The following is a 25148-nucleotide window of genomic DNA, read 5'->3' as shown; positions in this document are numbered from 1 at the left end:
TGAAAGCCACCTCTTTCAGCCCTGCTAAGGTAGATCTTCACTGCCACCTACTTACTGTCTTTATAAGCCTTCAAATGTTAGATTTTATTTAGACAGCAGCTTAGGGGATCTTCTGCCTTGAGTTCCACAGATCCCATCTTCTCAAATCTTCACACATGAGTCAATGTGAGAATAACTGACTGAAGTGCTGACTTCTAGCTTGATATCCATGCAAGGCTTTTTTCTTTTCTTTTTTGCCAGTCCTACACTTTAGCTCAGGGCCTGAGCACTGTCCTTGGACTTTCTCAAGGGTAGAGGTCTACCACTTGAGCCTCAGCACCACTTCCAGCTTTTTTCTATGTATGTGGTACCAAGGAATCGAACCCAGGTCTTCGTGCATGCTAGGCAAGCACTCTAGCACTAGGACAAACTCACGGCCCAAGGCTTTTTTCCTTCTTTCTTTCTTTTCTTTTTCTTTTTCTTTTTTTTTGAGACAGTCTTATATATCTCAAACTTGTGATTCTCTACCTTGATCATCTTCCACATGTCAGGATTGCAGGCATGCCTCACCATGCTTCTTCAAAAAAATGTAAGTGGCATGGGAGCAATGTATGGTGATATATACCTGTAATCTCTACTCTAATCTCAGCTGGGGTTTGAGGCTGGCCTAGACAAAAAGCAAGACACTTTCTCAAACGAAGCAGGTTGTAGTAGTTTACAAAACTAGCTACCCAGCACACACAGGTGACCACTCCTACTCAAAAAGCAGGAGACCCTGGAGCCGGGAGTTTGGTTCCCAGGACTGGCAAAAAAAAAAAAAAAAAAAAAAAAAAAGCAGGAGACCCTTTCTTAGCAAAACAAGACTGAAGGAAGTGGCAGAGTGCTTGCAAGAGGCATGAAACACTGCTTTAGAACCTTAGTACTAAAAAAAAAAAAGAAAATTTGAAGATAAAAGTGAGAGCTCAGTGGAGTGGCTCACGCCTGTAATCCTAGCTACTCAGGAGAATGAGATCTGAGGATTATAGTTCAAAGCTAAGCAAGAAAGTCTGTGAGATTCTCATCTTCAACCCCTAAAATGCCCGCCAGAATGGAGTGGAGGCTGTATTGTGGAGTACTAGCCTTGAACACTCAAGAAGAACACTCAGAATGTGAGTTCAAGCCTTAGCACTGGCACAAAATCAAAATAGAAATGAGGCAAGGGGCTATAAGGTGGTCAAATGCTTCGCCCACAAAGCAGTCTAGATAACCTTCCTCCGCTTTGACTGGTGTTCTAAAGAGTAGGCTGCAGGCAGCGGGATGCTCAGAGTGCCCAGTCTATGCTCTTCCTCCATGCTGTCTGCCCGAGGTAACGTGCTTTTGGAGATCCTCAGCCTCATGGCTTTTGCTATCTCAATCATCCTAAGGAAGAAACAAACAGAACATATGTTGAGAGGGAATCCTGAGCGTGCGGTGGCTTGGCAGGAGGGAGCCACACCACTGTGCTTCAGGTTACAAAAACAGAATCCCAGCAGTGGCCTTCTAGAGCAAAGTCCCTGCAAAGGGACACACACAATGGCCCTGCCCTCTCCCCCAGGGCCATCAACAATCTCATTTAAATGTGCTGGCCTTGGGAACTATCCATACAGGTGATAGAAAACTAGGTTCTCGAGGTATCTAGTAATAACTGACTTCACCGCCTATAAGCAAATGCCTTGGTTCTTGCTAGAGTATAACTGGCTAGTGGCTGTTTGCGTGGATTTTCTATCTCATTGCCAGCTCTTGGAATAATCCCTCTGTAGACAGTGGGAGAGTACAGGCAGAAATGCTACCATGGGCTAGGTGCTGGTGGTTCAGGCCTGTAGTCCTAGCGACTCAGGAGGCTGGATCTGAGGATCCAGGTTTAAAAACAGCCCAGACAGAAAAGTCTGTGAGTCTCTTAACGCCAATTAACCAGGAAACTGGAAATGGCTCTGTGGTTCAAGTGGTAGAGTATTAGCCTTGAGATGAAGGGCTCAGATCCAGTGCCCAGAACAAGAGTTCAAGCCCTACAACCAAAAAAAAAAGCTATCATGGCTCGTCTGGAATATAATCTGTGACTGGATATCAGATGTCCCTCAGTTACTAACAAAGTATCATAGAATATTTGGCCCCCAACTGTCTGAATCTCCTTGTGAAAGGTTATCTCTTCAGCTCTTCTTATTCCATCAGGAAAGTTCAAATGTGTCCTCAACAACCATCTCGACCCTGCCTTAAATATCTCAAGTCCCTTCTAAGAGCTCTGCTGACTAAGCCAAAGGTAGGCGATCTTATGCTTACACTCCTGGCTGAATTCCAGAATCACAGAGAATCCCTTTCCACACTGACAAAAGTTCAGAGAGCAGAAGGGTCTCAGTTATTCAAGAACAGAATGCTCCAGAAAGGCTCACTTGAAGCCTCGCTATCCTTGTGTTTGTGAGACCTAGGGAAGGACATTACTTTTGGGAACAAAGAAATCAATGAGATAACATGAGTGACTCTAATACTGTGTCATACAGAAAGAAGACACTCAAAGTACTTCATTCATTCATACTTAGCACATTTTCTTCTTGTTCCAAGTTTTCCCTATATGAATCTTTTTTTTTTCTAGTCCGGGGACTTGAACTCAGGGCCTGGGCACTGTCCTTGGGCTTTCTCAAGGCTAGCGCTCTACCACTTGAGCCACAGCACCACTTCTGGCTTTTTCTCTGTATGTGATACTGAGGAATCGAATCCCAGTCTTTATGCATGCTAGGCAAGCACTCTACCACTAGGCCAAACTCCTGGTCCCTCCCATATGAATCTCTACTGCACCATCCACAGTCCCTGGATGGTGCCTCCTACCAGGGGTTCCGGAAATACATGAAGGCACCATGCAGGAAGCTCCACTCTGCTGCACTTACCTTTTCTTATTGAGCTTTAGGTCCCCCTGTAGCACTGTCAGGTCAATCTGGAAGTTGCTTATGTGCAAGGCCAGAATGATCACATATGCAGTGATCTTTACCTTCATGGAATTCGAGATTAAATTCTGTAAACTGCAAAAACAGTGGCCATGAAGGAGAAAGAAAATTATGTTACAAAAATAAACTAGGAGTATGCAAAATAAGCCTGTTTCTACTGTGTTTAACATCTTCCCGTGCAAAATGTCGTGTTTTCCATCTACAGCGCTTGAGTCACAAGGAAGTGGCCCTGTGGCCCAAATGGAAGAGCTCTCGTCCTTGAGCACAAACAGGCTCAGGGACAGCGCCCAGACCCTGAGTCCAAGCTCCACACTTGACACATACCAAAAAAAAGCCAAGCCAGCATTTCTCCAGAGTGAGAGCGAGCAAGCCATGTTCACTTTGCCCAGTTGATGTTGGAACATCACACTGTTAAGTCTTTGTCTGCTCAGCAGGGGTGCAGGACACAGACACACCAACAACTGCAACTGTTTCCAAGCATACCCAGAAGTAGGAAGGGATTGGCTTACAAAGAAGGACATGGAGTGATTTGAGGCTCTTCCCCAAGTCAGCACCCTGGCTCACCCTTTCTACAGAGTACTAGGTTCTGTGGGGTATCAGGAAAGACCCCTCCACAGTGTAGGAAGTGAAGTAAGCACAGAGGAGCTTCCCTAACCTGAAAAAAAGTGAGCACATGTAATACCTGGAGTGGCTTCAATAGACTAGACACTGTGGACGTGGAATTGAACCTGAGCCCCTATACCTCATTCCCAGCCCCCACTGTGTTCTTCCTCCTTCTCAGGCAAAGCTCACAGAAACAAAGCCTCCTGACCTGCCATTGTTATACGACAAGCAGGTGAACTGCTTCAGCAGCTTAGAGGTGATGATGTGGGGGACCTCAGGTCCCAGGACACCTAGAATACAAATTGCATTTGATCACTTTCTCAAAAGAGTCGTCAGATCCCAACCTCGTCCAAGAGCAGGAGAAGTCAGTGGCTGGAATGACCAGAGCCACATGGTGAGACACGCGAGGGCTCAAAATTCAGAACAGCGCTTTAAAAACGCAAATACGCTCGAGGCTCTGGTGGCTCATGCCTGCTATCTTAGCTACTGAGGAGACTGGAGGTCTGAGGATCGTAGGCCACAGCCCGCCTGGACTAAAAAGTCTGATTCTTCTATTAACCAGCAAAGAGTCAGAAATAGAGTTGTGGCTCAAGTGCTAGAGTACCAGCTTTGAGTGAAAATGTCAATTGAGAATGCAAGGCCTTGAATTCAAGCCCCAGTATAGGCATAAAACAAATAAATAAAAATAAAATGCAATTATGCTATCATATTTGTATGTGTGTGTGTGTGTGTTTGGGGCGGGGGGGGGGAGGGATCCTGGGGCTTGAACTCAGCGTGAGTGCTGCTGTCCCTGAGCTCTTCAGCTCAAGGCTACCACCCTACCCTTGAGCCAAGCCTCACTTCCTGTTTTCTAGAGGTTAATTGGTAATTGGAGATAAGAGTCTCAGATCTGGCATTGAACCTTGATCCTCAGATCTCAGCCTCCTGAGTAGCTAAGGATTACAGGCGTGAGCCACCATGCCCAGCCGTTGTATCTTAACCTGCAAATAAGACACAAGAGGTATTTGTGGTACAGCTATGGCAAGAGAGGGAAGAAAAAAAAATAAAACAGGTTCCAATTAAGCAAAAGTAATACTAGGGACCAGGAGCGTGACCTAGTTGGTAGAGTACTTGCATAGCAAGCATGGAGCCCTGGGTTCAATTCCTCGGTACCATATATACAGAAAAAGCCAGAAGTGAAGCTGTGGCTCAAGTGGTAGAGCTCTAGCCTTGAGAAAGCCCAGGGGCAGTGACCAGGCCCTGAGTAAAAGCCCCAGGACTGGCAAAGAAAGAAAAAAGAACCAGAAGAGAAAATGCATCATGGGCTTACTTTTCCGCTTTATTACTTTGTGAGTTCGAAACTTGAGGAGGATGTCTAGGAACCATATGCATCGGGCCTGGTGGTCTCGACGCTCTTCGTTTAATGGCAAAGCCTTCAGCGCCTCTATGACAAAGGTGCAGTGGCTGAGAAGAAAAAGGAGTAAGCATTAGGTGAGCAGGCTTACCACCCCTCCAATGAGAACTCAGGTATCTCACCCCATACACACAACAGCTGATGAAGCCATCTGTGGAACAGTCCTTCCAACACCAGGGCCACAGGTCAGTGTGGGGGTTACCGAGGGCCAGACAGTAAATATTTAGGCTCGATGGGCCACCCAGTCCCTGCTGTCTGTGTTGCAGTGCAAAAGCAGCCACACATAACACTTACATATGAATAAATAAGGCTGTGTTTAAATACAATTTTACGCAAAAACTTTAGTCACAGGTAGCAGGTCAGACTTAGCACATGAGCCCAAAAAGTCAGACTGTGTGGGTGTGAATCCCTTCTCTGCCACTTAATGGTTAGGACAACTTCCTTTACAATTCTAAGCCCTGGCTTCATCTATAAATTGGGCAAATGAGCCGGGTACTGGTGGCTCACACTGGTAATCCTAGATACTCAGGAGGCATCTACAGGAGGGGCCTATAGGAGTTTGGCCTAGTGGCAGAGTGCTTGCCTAGAATGCACGAAGACCCGAGTTCGATTTGTCGGTATCACATATATAGAAAGTCAGAAATGGTGCTTGCTATAGCTCAAGTGGCAGAATGCTAGCCTTGAGGAAAAAGAAAAAAACCAAGGACAGTGCTCAGGCCCTGAGTTCAAGCCCCAGGACAGGGAAAAAAAAATCTACAGGATCAAAGTTCAAAGCCAGCCTCAGGCAGAAAAGTCCTAGATTTCATCTCCAATTAACCACCAAAAAAAGTAGAAGTGGAGCTATGGCTCAAGTGGGACAGTGCCAGCCAAGCAAAAAAACTGAGTGATCTCAAGATTCCAAGTGCAAACTCTAGGACAAGGGAGGGAGGGAGGGAGGGAGGGAGGGAGGGAGGGAGGAAGGAAGGAAGGAAGGAAGGAAGGAAGGAAGGAAGGAAGGAAGGAAGGAAGGGGGCCAGGAGCCTGGCCTAGAGGTAGCAACATAAGAAAAGTAAAATCTGGTAACAAGCTCATTTTACAGGCAAGAAAACGGAGGCCCTGACAGCATGTTCCTGTACCTGTGCCTGAGTCACAGCTACAGTCAAATAAGAACTAGTTGTGAACTCCATTTTATAGTGGAGGGGGGGGGAGGAAAGAAGAGGAGCACTCAGGGTCTGGGTGCTCTCTGAGCATTTTTGTTCAAGGACAGTGCTTTACCACTGAGTCAAAAGCTTTACTTCTGGCTTTCTGGTGATTAATTGATTGGGTCTCAGAGACTTTCCAGCCGGGGCTCACTTCAAACCAATGCTTACTCAGACCTCAGCTTCCCCAGCAGCTAGGATTATAGACATGCCCCTCCGGTGCCCAGCTGTGAATTAGTTAAAGTGCACCAATTTAACTGAAAATCTTGCCCAGGGGCAGGGAGTTTGGCCTAGTGGTAGAGTGCTTGCCTAGCATGCACAAAGACCAGAGTTCAATTCCTCAGTACCACATACACAGAAAAAGCTAGAAGTGGTACGGTGGCTCAAGTGACAGAGCTCTAGCCCTGAGTTCAAGCCTCAGGACTTGAGGGGGAGGGAAAACTTGCCCAGCACACTGTCACAGGGAAGCAATCAGTCTGGCAGCCATTCGCAGGCCAGCACTAGGGCAGTGCTGGTAACCATGAGCACAGACATGACAATGAGGCCAAGGCTACCTGTGGTCCCAACTCAACTATAGGCCATTGCCACCCTCTCTCTGCCCAGGGACATGCTTCATGAACCCAGTCAACTCCCTCCCCCCAATCCACCCATAGCTCCTGAAGTCCAGAGTCAAGAAAATACTGGCTCCTTCATGCGAAAGGGCTGAACAGAGGGGCTGGGGTTGTAACAAGTGGTAGAGCACCTCCCGAGCACATAGGAGTTCAAACTTTACTGCCTGACACCCAAGGTCCCACTTCACATCTGACTTCTATTTTCCACCCCCCTTCCCAGTGGCAGTCAGAGGTAGGCAGCCATCTACTGAAGTGGGAGTACCTGTTGTCTTCGATCATCTTCAGGATTTCCTCTGATGTGACTTTCCTGAAAGCTTCGGATGGGATCTTGAGAGCTTCATACTCCGCAGGGGTCAGAACTAGTTGCAGGTCAAGAATGTAATTCAAACACAATGGAAATAACTAATGGCCAAACTAACCCTACAGTGGCCTTGTTGCAGAGGAGAGGGAACACAGTTCAGCAAGACCTGTCAGACACACCACACCCGGAAGAATTTGAGATCCTAGCCCAAAGCCCATTGCCTACCTGAACTGTTCTTCCTCTTCTTATCACAGCCACTCCTGGCATTTTCTATCCAACAAGACCTGTTAGGTAGTGAAGCTCTATCAGTCTCCCTAGACCTTGGGCATAGGCCATCTCAGAAGTCATAGCTATTTGTGGAGAGTGACCCTTCCAAGGCTAAGCCACGCTCATCAACTTGACTGAGCATTGGCTTTGAATGCTAGGGGCAGGTGGCTCAGCTGGTGAGGAGGTTCTCACCCACCTACCTCCTGGCAGCAGCCCAGACAAGTAAGGGCAAAGGCTCTTTCAAGTTGCTATAATGGCCACAGACACAGATCCCCCTCCCTGCTTCACAGACTCTGGTTGTGCCAACAATCACACCACAGCTTGTGAACTAAGGCAGATTTTTTTTTTCCCCAGTTCTGGGCTTGGACCCAGGGCCTGAGCACTATCCTTGGGTTTTCTCAAGGCTAGAGCTCCACCACTTGAGTTATAGCACCACTTCTGGCTTTTTTTCTATGTATGGGGTACCAAGGAATCAAACCTGGATCCTCATGCATGCTAGGCAAGCACTCTACTACTAGGCCAAACTCATGGCCCCAAAAGCAGATTTCCTACACAAAGGATACTGTCTTCAAATTTATACACGTCTTCAGGCTTGGTTGCATCCTCATGGCAAGGAGGAAGGTACAGAGAGATATCCTGTAAGTCATCCTGAATGGCATCACTGACGAGAGCTTCCGGTAAAGAGAAGACTGTGTCAGTGCCATGCAATGTTATAGCCAGTTTCCCAACTTTCTTTGCAACCCAGGCAGTTGAGACCACACATGGTTCAGAACCTCTTCAACACTGAATGCTTCTGCCTAGGGAACCTGAGGTCCTTATCAGGCTGACTGCCCAAAGAGTACTAGGCACAGAATGTGGGAGCAGTGTGCCTGCCCTTAGAAGCTTACATTAGAGTGGGAAGAAACAGACATGCTCATGATATTTCCAGTATAAAGTTAAAAGTGGGATACTCACTTACTGGTGGCCTAACATATGTGCCACCCTGGGTTTAATGCCCCCCCCCCAAAAAAAAGAAAAAGAAAAATCAAGAGATGTTCAAAACAATATTTAAAGGTTTAACTTATAAAAGCTTCTGCACATATTTTGAGTCTTAAGAACACAACAAAACTATTCTCTATGAGAAAAGCCATGTAATAAATACGGGTTGGAGAAGAAAAAAGGAAAGTTCTAATCCTGGTCTGGTAGAATGCTAGTGACATGGTTCTATTAATTTTCTCCCTAGCATTTTATTGGGGGGAGGGGAGATGGAATAAGGCTGAAAGTCCAACCCAGGGCCTGTGCAGTATAAGTAAGCCCTCCACCAATCCGTCACACCCACAGCCCTTATCTACTGTCTCTACCCAAGAGAAACTCAACAAGGAGTTTTAAATTTACTTCTTGCACAGATGTGGGTTCTCCCCCCAAACAAATCCCAAGTGGATTTTCCCCCTGCACTAAGGTTTGAATTCAGAGCCTTGTACTTGCCTAGCTCTCTACCAGTCAAACCACGCCTCTATCCCAGCTTTCAGCTGGTTAATTAAAGGTGGAGTTATCACAAACTTATCTACTTAAGCTGGCTTTGAATCTTGATCCTCCAGATCTCAGCCAGGTCTGAGCCACTGTCAACATCTTGCTCCCAATGGGTTTTTGAGAGAATAAGGATAAAATAATCATTCACTTGGGAAAGATAAAATCAAATCTGTACTCTCTCACAAAACTGTCAAAATATCAAAAGACTCAGACAATACTTATAATAATCACAAATGGAAAAGATTTTCTTAAAATTTCTAGAATTCTATTCTTTTCTCTGTGTGTGGGGGTGATGGGGCTTGAACTCTGGGCCTGAGTACTGTCCTCTGAGCTCTTCAGCTCAAGGCTACCGCCCTGTCCCTGCAGCCATAGCATCACTTCTGGTTTTCTAGTGATTAATTGGAGATAAGAGTCTCACAGTTGGTCTTTAGTGCCTGGGCTAGCTTTGAACAGTAATTCTCAGATCTCAGAGTAGCTTCAATTACAGGTGTGAGCCACCATGGCCGGCTTAGAATTCTATTCTTTAAGGATAAACTTTTTCTAATGGTTTTATAATATGTTTGATCAACAAGTACATTTTTAAATAAAATTAAATACTAAAGCTGCTGAGAATCAGAAAAAGATCTACTGGCCCCAGTGAGCTTACCTCTGGGGCTCATTCAAGTCCATTCCTATCAGGTCAACCTTTTTTGACCAAAGCCTTGGACTGAGAGACACGTGAGGCCCTCGGTGGTCCATGGGCTATAACCCTGCACTGAGAACAGGTTTGTACATATCTGTTCCCATGCCTGTCTCCCCATCTTGACAATAAGCCACTGACAGCAGGGTGTTTCTTATGCTTCCAGAGTCTAGCCTGAAGAAGGCCCAGAGAAAGCCTTGAACTCTTGGGCTCACCTGATCCACCTGCCTTAGGCAAGAAGGAGTCCAACTGTGAGACAGGCCAAAAAAACAAAAAACAAGAGAAGACAAAGCTGTTTTTCCTGGGCACACTCTTAGTCCAAGTTCCAGCTGCTTACCATCTACACCCTTTGTATCAATGATGTTCTCTGCAGCTTTAGCTACCGCAAGATTCAAAGATTCACTGCCAACTTGGTTCATTCTTCTGGAATTTAGAGATCGCTTCTGTTTGGTGGTTCCAAAGGCTTCAATGCAAGAATCTATCTGTGTAAGGGACAAACCTGGTTACTGTAAATTGAAGGAAGCTATAGGTCTCTGATCCACCATCACCTCACCTGTCCATCAGGCATGCCACACCAATCTACCTCATAACACTGTTGTACACATGCCACAGCAGTACTAGATTTGATGGTCTTACTTTATAAGTGGTATCAACAATTTTTCCATCAGTAAAAGAAGTGTTAACTACAATTAGGGTTGGTAAATCTGTGGCACACAGCTTACCTATATCCATATTCTTCCCATCCTATACCAGAAACAGACTCTGCCAACAGATCACTGGCTTTTCTCTCACACCCCTCCCACTACGGTGCTTGAGGCAGTACTGAAGAGTCAACCAACTTGCCATCCTGGGGTGACAGGACCACTGTGAAGAACCTTCTACATACAGTGTACTTTGTTTTAATATACATGCATCTGGTACTTCCTGGATTTGGACTAAATCCTAAAAACCAGTACTATACTATATTACCAGTAGCCTAGAGGACAGGTTCCAGACACTGACCTAGAGCTACATTTGGCCGCTGGAAGCACCAGGTCTGCTTTCTGGGAGACCAGAGGCCCCTGCAAGTCAGAGCTGTCCAGAGTCACACACTTCAGCCTGAGCAGCCAGGGAGACCTGGGTTCAAGAAACTTAAGGCCTCACCCACATCTTAATTCTGTCACACTCACCTTTTCTCTGAAACTTTTGGTCTGACTCTCCAGGCTGGGTATACTCTCAACCAATTCATCTATAGAAATACAAAACACAAAAACAAAGAGAAAATTAGCAAACTGTAGAACCTTTTTCTTCTTCTTTTTTTTTTTTTTGAAATGGGGTCTTACTGCTATTCAGGCCAATCTTGAAGTCCTGGGCTCAACTAATCGTCTTGCCTCCACCTTTAAGTAACTGGGTCTGTGCCAGCTCTGCAAGGTCTGCAAACATTAACAGTGCTTAACATTCCATCTGCTAAACAATTAGTCTAAGAAAAACCAATTTTTTTATTCTAGGACTTCCCTGAGCCTAACATAAATAAATGTATACTCTGAATTTACTATGGCATTATCTGCTCCCAATAAGAAGCAAACTGGGCTTTCCTGACAGGGCCTAACTTCAAACTTGATCCTCAGGTCTCAGTCTCCTAAGGATCAGTGTAAGTCACCAGTCCGCTCCATTTTTGTTGATGTATGTAAATGTATGAAACACACTTCTCCATTTCAAAGCAGAGAATTATTATTAACTTTTTTTTTAATGGGTCATGGGGCTTGAACTCTGGGCCTGGGCACTGTCCCTTAGCTTTACAGCTCAAGGCTACCACCCTACCACCCTATCCTTGAGCCAAGCCCCACTTCCCATTTTCTAAAAGTTAATTGGAGGTAAGAGTCTCAGGTTCTTTTGTGCCCCGGCTGGCTTTGAACCTTGATCCTCAGATCTCAACCTCTTGAGTAGCTAGAATTATAGGCATGAGCCACCTTTGATACGCAGGTTCCTTGAGAAGTATACATTAGAAAGAAGGGCAAATCCAAATTTGATAAGACTCCTACTAAATTCACTTGAGCACAGAAGAATGTTGGACAGATGATAAGGTATGTGCTACTGACTATGGACTTGGCTCTCACTCGTGCTTTAAACGTGAAGCAGAACTTACCATGGGTGTCGCGCAGTGGATGTAAAGCAGACCTGAAACCTCCATAAATGCCAGACCTACTACCTACACATGTTCTTCAGTGACTTCCACCCAGATCAATATCTGTCTATAGTCTATTTACATTTGTAATTGTTATTATTAGGAAATATATCATTTGATGATAAGAGTAAATAAATAAAAATAAAGCAGAATTACAAAAAAGAAAATTACAGGGAAAATTTCTCTCTCTCTCTCTGCCAGTCCTGGGGCTTGAACCTAGGGCTTGGGAGCCGTCTTTGAGCCTCTTTTTGTGCTCAAGGCTAGAGTTCTATCACTTGAGCCACAGTGCCACTTTTGTTTTTTTTTTAAATAATTTACTGGAGTCTCATGGACTTTCCTGCCTAGGCTGGCTTCAAATCATGGTCCTCAGATCTTAGCCTCCTGAGTAGCTAGGATTACAGGCATAGGCCACCAGTGTCCAGCTTAAAATCTCATTAAATTACTACTACTGCTATTATTATTGTTATTTTGGCCAGTCATTAGGCTTGAATTCTGGGCCTGGGCACTGTCCCTGAACAATTTTTTTTTTTGCCAGACCTGGGGCGTGAACTCAGGGCCTGAGTGCTGTCCTTGAGCCTTCTCGAGACTAGGGCTCTAACACTTGAGTCACAGCCCCATTTCCAGCTTTTTGCTATGTATGTGGTACTGAGGAATCCAACCCAGGTCTTCATGCATGCTAGGCAAGCACTTTACCACTAGGCCAAACTTCCTGACCTCTTCCAGCTTTTTTTTAGTAGTTTCTTGGAAATAGGAGTCTCTCACAGACTCATGCCCAGACTGGTTTTGAATCACAATCCTAGATCCCAGCTGCCTGAAAAACCAGTATTACAGACATGAAGCACTGGTGCACACCTTTTGTATTTATTTGTATATATCATGTACTGTTTGGGGGAAGTAGGTCCAAGCTTTGATCAGATTCTCAAAAAGAATAGAATCATTGCTTGGAGAGAATAAAATCTAAACTAATGCCTCTGAAGGTAATAAGCAGATTCATAGCAATCACAGACTTCCTCTTCTCACACCCTCCCTGCCAAGGTTCTCAGTTGCAAAGGGCATCATTAAAGGTTGGAGTTTTGAGATTTAAAAAACAGGAGCCTCGGCCAGGAGTTTGGCCTAGTGGTTAAAGTCCTTGCCTAGCATGCATGAAGACCCGGGTTCGATTCCTTGGTACCACATATATAGAAAAAAAAGCCAGAAGTGGTGCTGAGGCTCAAGTGGTAGAGCTCTACCCTTGAGAAAGTCCAAGGACAGTGCTCAGGCCCTGAGCTCAAGCCCAGGACTGGCAAAAAAAAAAAAAAAAAAAACAGGAGCCTCTTGAGTCTGACCCTCACACTTATCAGTTTAGAAGATCTCTAGTGCTAAGCATTTTAGGATGGCAAAGCTAAAAATACAATGCAACCTTTTCCACTGGATTTTCCCCAAATTAGACACTTAGAACTTTTCATCAACATTTCTTTAACCTAGGAGAATCTAAAACCTCTACCAGTGAAACAGTTAAGAATTAAAGCAGAAAGGGATGCGGAATGGCTCAAGTGGTAGAGACCCTGCCTAACCAGTACAAGGTTGTGAGTTCAAACCCTGCCCCCCCCACACAAAAGGCCTTTGATGGAAAAGAATCTATGATATGATATGTCCTCTAACAGTCTACACAGATCACTGTTCAACTTATTTTAAAGGTTGGTTTTGGATCCCATATCTACTGCTTACTTGTCATTCATAGTCCCTAGCTTGGTGCCTAGGACATAATAGATTAAAAAAAGCTTGCAGAAAGATAACGTGTTTTAGAAACCAAAAACTCAGGTTAACTTATTTAGCATTCCAAACTATGTAGTATTACTGTGACTTTTCTGACATACCTTCAAATAGTGGCTGCATGTTAAACAATTCAGCATCGTATACTTCCATTTGGCCAGAGGTCTTATTCAAAATTCCCACAAAGTGCCTAAATTTAAAAAAAGGAATAATTCCACAAGAGATTATTTAAAATATGTTGTTTTTACAACTTCCTTTTTTCCTGTTTATCATCCTTCTATATGAAGACACCTGAGGAATGTACCAACTTGTTCGTAAATAACAATAACCCTCTTTATCAGTTTTATGCCTGCCTACATTGTATCAGCCCTAGAGTTACACACTGTTTAGATTGGCCAATCTTCATGGTCAAAGAAATCAGGGGGTCAGTGAAGAGTAGAGCTGCCCTAAGTGATAATTATTAGTGACATTGCTAGATGGAAACTTTAGGCTCTTCTTCCCTAACCTAGAACCTCTGATGCTACTAACTCTTCTTCTTATACTTAGTGCCAAGGCAAACTTTGAGCAAGCTTTAACTCATTAGATCAAATATTTCATATTAGTGGGGAAAGTTGCCTTTCAGAATAAGACAGCTATCAATAAATGTTACAAATACATGAGATCCTAAGAAAATTCAACAAGTAAAACTCATCTTTTCCTTTCTAGGCATGTCCACAGGCTGGTCTAAGAGCCTCTGGGTCTAGAAACATAGGGACCTGCTAAACATCCCTAGACTTCGACAACTGCCCCTAAAATAAAAATGGAAGTCAGGCATGGTGGCTCATGCATGTAATCCTAGCTACTCAGGAAGCTGAGATTTGAGCATCAAGGTTCAAAGCCAGCCTGGGCACAAAGACTGAGAGACTCATCTCCAATTAATCTATAGAAAATGGGAATTGGGGCTTGCTCAAGGTAGGGCGGTAGCCTTGAGCCGAAGAGCTCAAGGACAGCGCGCAGGCCGAGATCAAGCCCCATGACCCACAAAAAAAAAAAAAAAAAAAAAAAAAAAAAATTGAGAACAGCTATGTCAATGCTACCATTATTACCGTCCCCATCACTTTCCTCACAGCTTTTCCCCTATCATTACCTGCACAGAGTGTTGCATTTGAGGGCTCCTGTCCCAAAATTGTTTCCAGTGTAGGAAAGTCTATCTGTTTCAGCTGCCTAAAATGCAGAGGGAGGAGAATTCCATTTACAAACAATGTTGAAAGGTAGTGTGCCTCACCTCTTTTGTACATCTGCTGAAGCTTTAGAATCTAGGACCACAGTAGATTAGTACTAGACAGACATCTTTATAAGAATCTGAGGTAGGGGCCAGGAGTTTGGCCTAGTGGTAGAGTGCTTGCTTAACATGCATGAAGACCAGGTCTGATTTCCTGGTATCACATACATAGAGAAATGTGGCTCAAGTGGCAGAGTGCTAGCCTTGCGGAAAAAGCCCAAGGACAGTGCTCAGGCCCTGAGTTCAAGCCCTAGGACTGGCAAAAAAAAAAAGAATGTGAGGTATCTCTGGAGGAAAGGCAAGAGAGCTCGGGAAAGGCAAGTCCCACAGGATGTTCCCATCTAACTGGAGGTTGTCGGGGGAGAGGTTGATAGAGAGGCCCTACATTCCCAGCACTTTCAGGTATTCAACAAAGCAACTCTGCAGGCAATATTCTTGGCCCAAAGTCCAAGCACTTCTTGATCTTCTCTGCCTATCTCATCCATGGCTGCTCTTTATATGTTCACGGGACTATTGGAAATGACAGACGACCCAACCACCTCTGAGCTTACATTCTCCCTTATATTTGTCCTTACCATCTTCACTCAGAACATCAAACCTCATTTGTCAAATCCATCCTTCAGGGCTCAGCTCCAATGTACCTTTTCCCAGGCAGGTTTTCTGGCAAGCAGACACTTCACTTCCAAATGAGCTCATTTGCCTCTGAACTCTATCTCCTAGATCTCACGGTTTTGTGTATTATGAGCATCACTTGCAGCTAGTATGTACCTCTCAAAAGTAAGAATTCTCAAACCCACAGAAATCCATTCCAGTAGTCCTGGAATCTAGTGGCCAGACACCAAAACTGCTGCTAAACTTCCTGCAAAGTATAAGCCAGCCACCTACAGCAAACTCAAAACATCAATAGTGTCCAGGCTAAGAAGCCCCGGAAACCTGTCCAGGTCTCATTTGTTCCCTAGCAGCCTTCTGCAAAGGGATACGGTGTTTCTTCACTAAATGCATGTTGAAAAAGTCATCACTTCACCTGGAATCCTAAACCGCAGTGGAGTATCCCCATATTCCAAATTGCTGGTGTTCAGACCTCTTCAAAGTGCCTTTAAGCCTCTGCCCTTTCCCCCTCATGTTCTCCCACATCCATCCACACCCAGGGGCCTAAGGAGCAAGGGCAACCTGTAAGTGCAGCACTTACCAGAATCCGCTGATTCTTCTTCCTAGGGTTTTCGGAATCGTTGTTATGGTACAGTGTAAAGCGCATGTTGCCTGGGTTCTGCAGCTTCCCATTGGAGAACTGGACTGGAAGAGTGCGAATGGATGGTGAGATTAGAGAGGGTGAAACCAAAGTACACAGAGGGGTAAGTTAACTATCACTGGTTAGATTTTCTGGAAAGGTAAGGAAGCTCGAATCCTGATGTTTGGGACTGAAGGAACTCCTGGTTCTGCTGGGGTGGGTGAAGGGATCCCTGAGAAAAGTTGGTGATCAGAGGGACTCAAAGAATGAGGCTGACTAAAGAGATCTGGTTTAGGGCCAAGTTTGGCCTAGTGGTAGAGTGCTTGCCTAGCACATATGAAGACCCAGGTTCAATTCCTCGGTGCCACATACATAGAAAAAAGCCAGAAGTGGTGTGTTGTGGCTCAAGTGGTACAGCACTAGTCTTGAGAAAGTCCGAGGACAGTGCTCATGCCCTGAGTTCAAGGCTCAGGACTGGCAACAAATATAAATAAAATAAAAATTAAAGGTAACTGGTTTAGATTTAAGGAGGCAGAGGAAAATCTGCTCAGTGAGGAGAGGGAAATGGGCAGGCGGGGGAGATCTGGGCCCAGCCTGGAGGAGAGGGGGAGAGGGTGGCTGGGACGTTCTCGTGCAGCTAGGGCAGAGACTGAAAGACGGGGAGATGACAGGGGAGCACTACCTCAGCACCATGCTGAGACTGAGGGCAAGGGTGGCGCAGGGGTTCCTAGCCTGAAGGTAGCCGGGCGCGGAAAGCCGAGGTGCCCAGACCAAGAGGGAGAGGCTTCCGGGGAACTTTGCACCCGCTCCGTAATCTTTACCCAGGACAGCTTTCCGTCTCTCGTCCGGCTCCCCACAGTACTGCCACCTCGCAGTTGGCAACACCTCCGCCGTCATCTCACTGGTCCGGCTGGGAAGCTGTGAAGAGATGCGCCAAGAAGGCACAAGAGCTTAGACTAACACGCGGGAACCCGAGTCAGAGCCGCCGGCCGGAAGTGGCAACATCTCTCTGGGCTCCGCCCAGGACACGTCAGACGCACGGCCCCGCCCCATACGAGCTAAGGTGAGCTTTCCCCGCCCTCGTCCCGCCCACCCGCCCATACGTCACCACTTCGGCCCGCCTCCCTCGAGGAGCAGCACCGGATTGGCCCAGCGCGTTGCTTCCCCCGCCCCCCAGGGTGTGTTTAGCTCGTTTCAAGTGGAGCGTTGTCTTTCTCTCGTGGTGGTCCCGACCCGTACACACAGTTCCGGCTGTCGGCGACCCGGGTGCGCGCGCATCTGTCTGTCGTCCAGTCCGCGCTGGGAAGGTGGACCACACGGAAGAAGTCCCAGATGATGGACTCAGCAATTCCTTTTCCTCGTGGGTAGTTATCAGAGTCGCGGGATGGGAAGCAAGGCCGGTGAGCTAGGACGCAGAGACAGAGCCCAGTTTGTCTAGATTTCGTCTCTGTTCGCCGAGTTACTGCCTTTCAAGTCTCCAACCCCCAGGATCTACTCTGACTCTGGCGTGCCCCATTATCTAAGCACCCGTCCCACTCTTCTACTTATTATCCGGTCTCAGAAATGTTCCAAGGACGCTGGAAAGAACTATTTGTGCTGAATCATGTAGCTCATTCCTGGAGACTGCAGATAAGGACTGACACGTTTTTGGTGTTAAATGTCCCCCAAATACGTATCAAAGCCCTGCTTCAGGCTGGGAATGTGGCTCAGTGGTACAGTGCTTGCCTAGCATGCATGAAGCCCCGGGGTTTGATTCCAGAGTGCCACCTACACAGAAAAAAGCTGGGAGTGGTGCGGTGGCTCAAGTGGTAGAGTGCTAGCCTTGAGCAGAAGCTCAAATACAGTGCCTAGGCTCTGAGTTTAAGCTGCAGGTTAAGGGATTAAGGGGCCTGGAGTTTGGCCTACTGGTAGAGTGCTTGCCTAACATGCACCAAGACCCGAATTCGATTCCTCAGTACCACATACATAGAAAAAAGAAAAAAAAATTAGGTTAAGAGGAGAGGAGATGGTGACAACATTAAGAGTGGGAGGCCTTAGGTCTTTAGGCCCATGCTCTCAGGTGAAATAATGAGATCCTGGCTACTTCAAGTTCCCACTATGATATGTGGCCCAAGCCTCAGCCAATTCGACAGAAAACCTCCAAAACAAACTTTTCTTTTATATAAGTTCATTTTCCCATTTTGTTATAATCATTAATAAAAAACTGACTGGTACAAGAATTTTCCTTTAAAAAAACTACAATAATTACAATATTGAAATTAACATTGATAGACTACTTGCCTATCATGTACAAGTTCCTGAGTTTGATCTCCAGCAAGAGAAAGGGAGGGGCGATTGTGTGTTGCATTTAGCTGTCATAATACTCAGAATGGAAATCTACTCTGTTTGGCTCCAACTAATGTCTTTTGTTGAATTGTTTAGAAAAAAAAATAGAAAAAAGGGCTTGCTTCTCCCCTTGATATTTCCCTCGAGTTGATTAAAGTTATCAATAAACATATAGGCATGGGAACAATAACATCTTTGTTACTTGAGAGGTCATGTGGTATATCCAGCCCTATCAAATTATGATTCAGGTGAACTTAGTGATTTAGATGAACTTTGACCTCCAGAAGTTCTGTTGTGCCTTGTTGATTTCCTCTTAAGGCATGTCTTTGTCGTACATGACCTCTAAAAGTTCTCTGAACTGGCTGCTTTGTAGCTGGAGGGAAGAATGACGAGTAGTACTAAGTATCTGTTGAGAGTAAGAATCCCAGCGTTACAGGCAAGGATCCAACGTAATGGAGATTCTATCTAGGGAAGGAAGTATTTGCTGCGGCAGCTAGAAAGAGATTATAGTATAAATCAATGTCGTTGAACCCACATACTGTACATAAACATCCCAGTATGTAACTGGGATGAGACAAGATGGAAAGAGTCTTCTTACTCAGATAGCAACCAAAAGGCAAAAATCCACAGCTGTCTCTTCTGGATTAAAACCGTGGATATTCACAGGCATAATTGTAAAACTTTTATTTCTCAAGTTAGTTTGGAAATTCAGAGACATACTGAGTTGTTTTAGCATCCCCCCACCCCACCACCAAACCTAGTTGGGAGAAGGGAGGCTACAAAGTACCTTCTCTTCTGGAGTGATATTGCCATCTGCTGGTGATTTAGGACATTGCTAATGAAGACTCTCCAATGAAGACGACCCAGTGTGCTGAGCTTCACCTTACATCCTGAAAACAGCTTCTTCACTTTGCTTCTTCAGTTATCTATTGTACTACTATCTCTCTCTTTTTTATTTTAAGGAATATTTATTCCACATCATGATCAGACTATTACATTTAGCAATCAACAGGGTGGGTGCAAAAAAAAAGTCTGCATTAAAATTATTTTAGGGTGCTTGCTTCGGCAGCGCATATACTAAAATTGGAATGATACAGAGAAGATTAGCATGGCCCCTGCGCAAGGATGACACGCAAATTCGTGAAGCATTCCATATTTTTTATTCTATGCTGCTGTCAGACAGAACGACACTGCTCCATTTGTAAGGAAATAGAAAGACTTAGAAAAAATCATATTAAGTGAAGTAAGCCAGACTCAAAGGAACATAGGCCCAAAAGTCTCCCTCATTTGTCATAATCAGTAGGAACCTTGGGCTCTCCTAGCAGAGATTTACAATAGAACAAAATCTAGAGACATTAGGCCAAATAGTACGACATTAAATGTAAGGACCTCCAGGATATAGAAACAAAAGCCATATAATGAGTGACTGTTGTCATTAATGTACTATGTTATCACTCATCTCTTTTGTCATCCCTTGGTTATCTCATATTGTTACAATTTTTCACCTTGTTACCTGATATATTTTATATGTGCTTAATTGGTTATTTGAAATTGAATAGGGAAGGGGGAAATCAAGGTAAGTGGGGGGAGGGTGGGAGGGAAATGGGGACCATGTCATGAGAAAGAGTATCAATGTTTGTGAAATTATGCACCTTCTATCTGGTGAATATAATGTAACGCTTCTATTAATCACAATAAAAATATTTTAAAAAATTATTTTAGGGCAGCCGGAGATCTGAGGATCAAGGTTCAAAGCCAGCCCAGGCACAAAAGGACCTGAGACTCCTTTTTTTTTTTATTGCCAGTAAGGGCTTGAGATCATGGACTGAGCACTATCCTTGGACTTTCTCAAGGCTAGTGCTCTAGCACTTGAGCCTCAGCACCACTTCTGGCTTTTTTTTTCTATGTATGTGGAACCAAGGAATTGAAGCCAGGTCTTCATGCATGCCAGGCAAGCACTCTACCACTAGGCCAAACTCCCAGTCCTGCCTGAGACTCTTATCTCCAATTAGCCTCTAGAAAAGGGAAGAGTAGGGTGGTAGCCTTGAGCTGAAGAGCTCAGGGACAATGCCCAGGCCCAGGGGTAGGGTGGTAGCCTTGAGCTGAAGAGCTCAAGGATATCACTCAGGTTATGTTCAAGCCCCATGACCGACAAAAAAACAAAACAAAACATATTTTAGGGCTGGAAGTTAGGCCTAGTGGTAGAGTGCTTGCCTAGTATGCAATAAGACCCAAGTTTGATTCCTATGGTGGTTCCAGCAACAGCAGTAGCAAAAGGTTTTAATTACTGCCAAGAAACCAAGCTTAGCAGGAGAAGAGAAGTGATGGGGAAGCTCCAGGTTACAATCAATTTGTTAAGTCAGCCAAGCACAGTGTTGGCAGGGCCCACAAAGAAGACATGTTTTAGACAATACTCATGTGTATGGGCAAAAATCCCTTCGAAGACTGTATTTGTGACTAATTGTATAACAAGTTATTTTAGTTTCTGTTCTGGGAGGAATCTGTAAAACATTCCAACAAAATAGTTGTGGGGTTTTTTTTGTTTGTTTTGTTTTTGTGAGTCATGGGGCTTGAACTCGACCTGGGCACTGTCCCTAAACTCTTCAGCTCAAGGCTACTGCCCTATCCTTGAGCCAAGACCCACTTCCCATTTTCTAGAGGTTAATTGGAGATGAGTCTCAGGTCCTTTTGTGCTGGGGCTGGCTTTGAACCTTGATCCTCAGATTTTAGCCTCCTGAGTAGCTAGAATTACATGTGTGAGCCACTGCTGCTCCTGGCTAAAATTCTTTCTTTCTTTTGTTCTTTTTTTCTTGCCAGTCCCGGGCTTGGGCTCAGGGCCTGAGCACTGTCCTTGGACTTTCTCAAGGCTAGAGCTCCACCACTTGAGCCTCAGCACCACTTCCAGCTTTTTTCTATGTATGTGGTACCGAGGAATCAAACCCAGGTCTTCATGCATGCTAGGCAAGCACTCTACCACTAGGCCAAACTCATGGCCCTTTCAATGTCTTCTTTAATGCCACTGACAAAAATCTTTTTCACAGGTTAAGTGTTCACCTGGTCTCTGAGAATCTTCTCTGGAGACGAGTCTTCCATCCACTTTGTGTGTCCTTGCATTCATAGTTGCATCTACTTCCTCCACAGTGGTGTAAGTTCTAAACCCAAAGAAAGCCCCTGGAGGGTTCCCCATTGCTCAAAATGGCATGTCAGACTCTCCTGGGTCGTTTCAAAGCTCCACTCTCCGATGAAGAACTTCCACATCTGTTGGGGCTCCTTAAGAGACTCGGACTTAGACATGACGGCAAGAGGAGATGGGAAGAGACACTTGACTTCTGCTTCCTCCGTCAAGTTCATGAAGAGAAAAGCCTACTGTCTCTTTCCTTGCTCTCTTTTCCTATGTTTGTCATGTTCTTCTGTTCAGTCCTCCTTATTCCCTTTCTCTTCATTCCCAGCACAGATACAGATGGCATGAATGATGAAAGACATCAGAACACAACCAGCTCCTTGCTCTGAAGAAGCCTGAGCTGTTCTTGTACATCTGACTTACCCATTCTCCACCTGCCTCTAAAATTACGACGGCCTCTCAGCTGTGCTGCACACACCAAAAAAATGTTAGGCCCTGGGCATATCTGCTGCATATATACCAAGAGATCTGGATCTACCTCACATGAGGGTCCTGGTTGGATCACTATTTTAGCTATGAGATGGGTGACACAAAACAGAAATGACTCATTACATGCATTGTTTTGCATGCCAAGATTCTCCATTTCTAAACATCTATAGTCTTTGAAGTTTATTTGGGGTTAGCAATAAACAAAAAGGCTTGATTTTAGGGGCTGGGAGTTTGACCTAGTGGTAGAGTTGCTTGCCTAGCTTGCACGAAGACCAGGGTTCGATTCCTTGGCACCGCATACATAGAAAAGCCAGAAGTGGTTCTGTGGCTCATGTGGTAGAGCACCAGCCTTGAGGAAAGCCAGGACAGCCCAAGGCCCTGAGTTCAAGCCCCAAGACTGACAAAAAATGCTAGGTTTTACTTCTGCTAAGTCACATCATTACATGATATTGCTGTGATTTTCTTAACATAAAAGCAAAAGTTTGAATTAAAGCCTATAGGTGGAGGGATGGCTTAAGTGGTAGAATGCCTACCTGCCTAGGACGCATGAGGTCCTGAGTTCAAACCTGAGTACTGTCCTCCAAAACATAAAAAACAAAAAACAAAAAACTGAAGACCTATTGAATCTTGAAATATTAGATTGGCTAGTTGCTGGTGACTCGTGCCTATAATTCTAGCTATTCGGAAGGCTGAAGAGTGCCATCGGAAGTCAGCTCAGGCAGAAAAGCTCATGAGACTCCTATCTCTAACTACCAAAATTCCAGAAATGAACCTGTGGCTCAAGTCACAAAACATTAGCCTTGAGCAAATGAGCTAAATTGACCGCACATGGGCCCTGAATTCAAGCCCCAGTATAGAGGCGAGGAAATCCAAGATCTCAGTAAATTTAGCTGATGGTGGGTGTCTACTTCTTGGGTTGAAGGTGACTACCTCCTCACTACATACACAGAGGGTGATCGAGAGTGTCACATAACATTATAAGAAGGGAAAGCATCCATTATAATCCTCATATATGTTACAGAGTCTTTGACTGTATTGGCAAGAGAAGGTTGTTTTTTGTTTGCCAGTACTGAGCTTGGGCTCAGGGCCTGAGCACTGTTCTTGGGTTTTCTCGACTATAGAGCTCTATCACCTTTAGCCACAGCACCACTTCTGGCATTTTTTTCTATGTGTGTGGTACATACCACATACACATACATACATATGTACCACATACATCGAATCTAACCCAGGTCTTCCTGCATGCTAGGCAGGCACTCTACCACTAGGCCCAACTCCAGGCCCAGCAAGAGAAGTTTTTGTTAAGATTTTTTTTCCCCAGTGTCTGAAATGTTCATTGAGATGTTTTCAGCTTAAAGTTATCTTCAAATCACATTGGTGAGGCCAAACAGATTCCATCAATTAACTATTCCCAACTCGCCCTCTATTGTTATGGGGTCCAGATCACAGAATAATGAGACCACCGGAATCACAACGGGGAATGGAAAAGGTGTTTTATTGAGCGAGAAATGGCTGATGCATCAGGATGACCAAGAGGTCCGGATCTCAGAATACCGTGCAAAGCTGTGTCTGTGGGCTCCTTTTAACCCTGAAAACCACAGGAACTTCCCCTCTTGCCTAATTAGAGTGTTTTGCTTATTTCTTGGAAAACAAGGCAGGAAACGGGTCAGAAACCATTTGGGTAGCACAGTAGGAGTTGCTTCCTGGGGGTGGGAGGGGGGGCTTCAGATTTGAGCTGGACAAAACCAGGTCGCCTGGCTGCCTAGGGAGAGGGCTTAGGGGCAAGCTGGACAAAACAAAAACAAGTTCGGCCACTTCAATCACTACAGGCCAGGCTGCATGTAATCATAGGACAGTAGAATATAGATTATTTCTGGTAAAGGATATGGCTCATTACCTTCTGAAAAATACCTAGTCATATACAGCCAGCATCTTACAAGTGTGGGTCATACAAAGCAAAACAGATTCAGAACAAGTATCAATTCAAACCAAGTTGTTTAACAAGTATGGCTACAGGGCTTTTTTGGTAGGGACTAGCTGGAAAACTTCGCTTCCATCAATAAAATGATGTTGGCATTACAAATAATACGGGCAGTACTAAAAATTGGAACAAATTAAAATAACTTGTTTACCCCATTTCACTTTATATTACCAATGTCTATTTCCACTAGCAATGAGTGTGGTTATTTTATATCTAGATCCTTGATAATATGTGTTAATAGGCGTTCTTATTTTTTTCCCAATCGTAATAATGATGTGCTAAACTTATTTTCTTTTGTATGAGCTTGAGAAGCATTCTCCATCCCCCTCACCCCTACATACCTTAAACTACTTTTAGAAGTCCACTACCAAGAAGATGCCCATTTACAAATTAACTTTTGCCAGTGTATGAGATATTTAGGTCACATAATTATTATAAGGATCCCATGTGCGTCAGAATCTCTCATAGTGCCTGGTTGATGATCAGCATTCTGCATGATGATCAGCATTTCATTGCTCAATCTCTGGTGTAAAATCCGTGCATAAGGGCTATAAATGATCAGGGAACTTTGATGAACTGAACTGACCATCAGACGTCCTTGAGGCACTGAAAGAATAAACACAAAGGGAACCCTTCCGGCTGGAAGGGAGAGAATGAGCTAAAATGATACTGCACGTTAAGTTCTGAAGACACAGGGAGTTCCATCTTTAAAGACGTTCCTCTGCTCGCCTCCCCGCGCCACCCAGCCGAGGGTCGGGAGCCTGCCTTTGTCTCCCGGCCCAGCTCTGGGCTTTCCTGCCTTCTCTTCTTCTCCGCAGCAGGGTGAGCCTCTTCCCAACCCGTGCCAGCAGGCCTTCATCCGGGCTGAGGCTCTGCATCCGCTCAAACCCCGGGTGCAGCTCTGGAGCTTCTCGTGTCCGTCCTGGCCCTACAGAAGTGGGACAACTGCACGTCGGCGTCCTCGCTGCGATGCTTTTTTTTTTTTTTTGTAGTCAACTTTTGCTTTCCCTTGGGTGGCCGATGGTTACAAACTTGGTTCTGTCGACAAGTTTACAGGACCTGGGGCACGGGCTCCGTGGTGCTTGGGGTGCGAGACCCTGCCGGCCAGGATGCCAGGTGGTGGGCGTTTCTATTATGGCCAGACGCCGATCAGACGGGACGTACGCGGGGTCCCCACCTCATTGTGTCGTTTTGATTCCGCATTTTAAGCCTGGATTCTGACTGACGTTTCAACCAGTGTCTTGGAATTTCATTTGACCTCTTGCAAGGTTTAAAACTTGAAAGCAACCTCCGACACGGAGAGTGCAAGGACTCGGGGAGGGTGACTCAATTTCCAAGAGGGAGCTCGGAAAT

At 45.1% G+C, this 25148-nt stretch overlaps 1 protein-coding gene and 1 non-coding gene across 2 annotated transcripts; one reads left to right on the top strand and one right to left on the bottom strand.

Annotated features, from left to right (window-relative positions):
• Positions 1-333: 333 nt before the first annotated feature.
• On the bottom strand, positions 334-16875 carry Polr1e (RNA polymerase I subunit E). The gene is made up of 12 exons (XM_090330273.1): positions 16701-16875; positions 15841-15944; positions 14517-14593; positions 13495-13580; positions 10644-10702; positions 9812-9956; positions 7850-7957; positions 6981-7077; positions 4846-4979; positions 3745-3826; positions 2877-3008; positions 334-1377 (listed from the first exon to the last, which is right to left on the bottom strand). The coding sequence occupies exons 1-12, from the start codon at positions 16774-16776 to the stop codon at positions 1218-1220; spliced, it is 1260 nt and encodes a 419-aa protein (XP_090186399.1). The 5' UTR covers positions 16777-16875; the 3' UTR covers positions 334-1217.
• A 2382-nt stretch (positions 16876-19257) lies between these two features.
• Positions 19258-19364, top strand: LOC150065636 (U6 spliceosomal RNA). The gene has a single exon (XR_016535029.1). It is a non-coding gene; the product is annotated as a U6 spliceosomal RNA (small nuclear RNA).
• The last annotated feature ends 5784 nt before the right edge of the window (positions 19365-25148 follow it).

The sequence above is a fragment of the Megascapheus bottae genome, chromosome 3, assembly GCF_031878675.1.
Source record: "Megascapheus bottae isolate mThoBot1 chromosome 3, mThoBot2.hap1, whole genome shotgun sequence".
Taxonomy (NCBI): Eukaryota; Metazoa; Chordata; class Mammalia; order Rodentia; family Geomyidae; genus Megascapheus; species Megascapheus bottae.
Note: the sequence above shows the minus strand (reverse complement) of the source record. Positions and strands in the feature narration are given on the sequence as shown.

Bases quoted from the DNA above. Each gene is read 5' to 3' on its own strand.
- Polr1e (XM_090330273.1), bottom strand. From the start codon at position 16,776: ATGACGGCGGAGGTGTTGCCAACTGCGAGGTGGCAGTACTGTGGGGAG. The intron at 10,703-13,494 runs GTATGTCAGAAA...GTATTTCTATAG, and splicing joins CATGCAGCCACTATTTGAAG to ATGAATTGGTTGAGAGTATA. The intron at 7,078-7,849 runs GTATCCTTTGTG...ACCTGCAACTAG, and splicing joins CGTGTATAAATTTGAAGACA to TTCTGACCCCTGCGGAGTAT.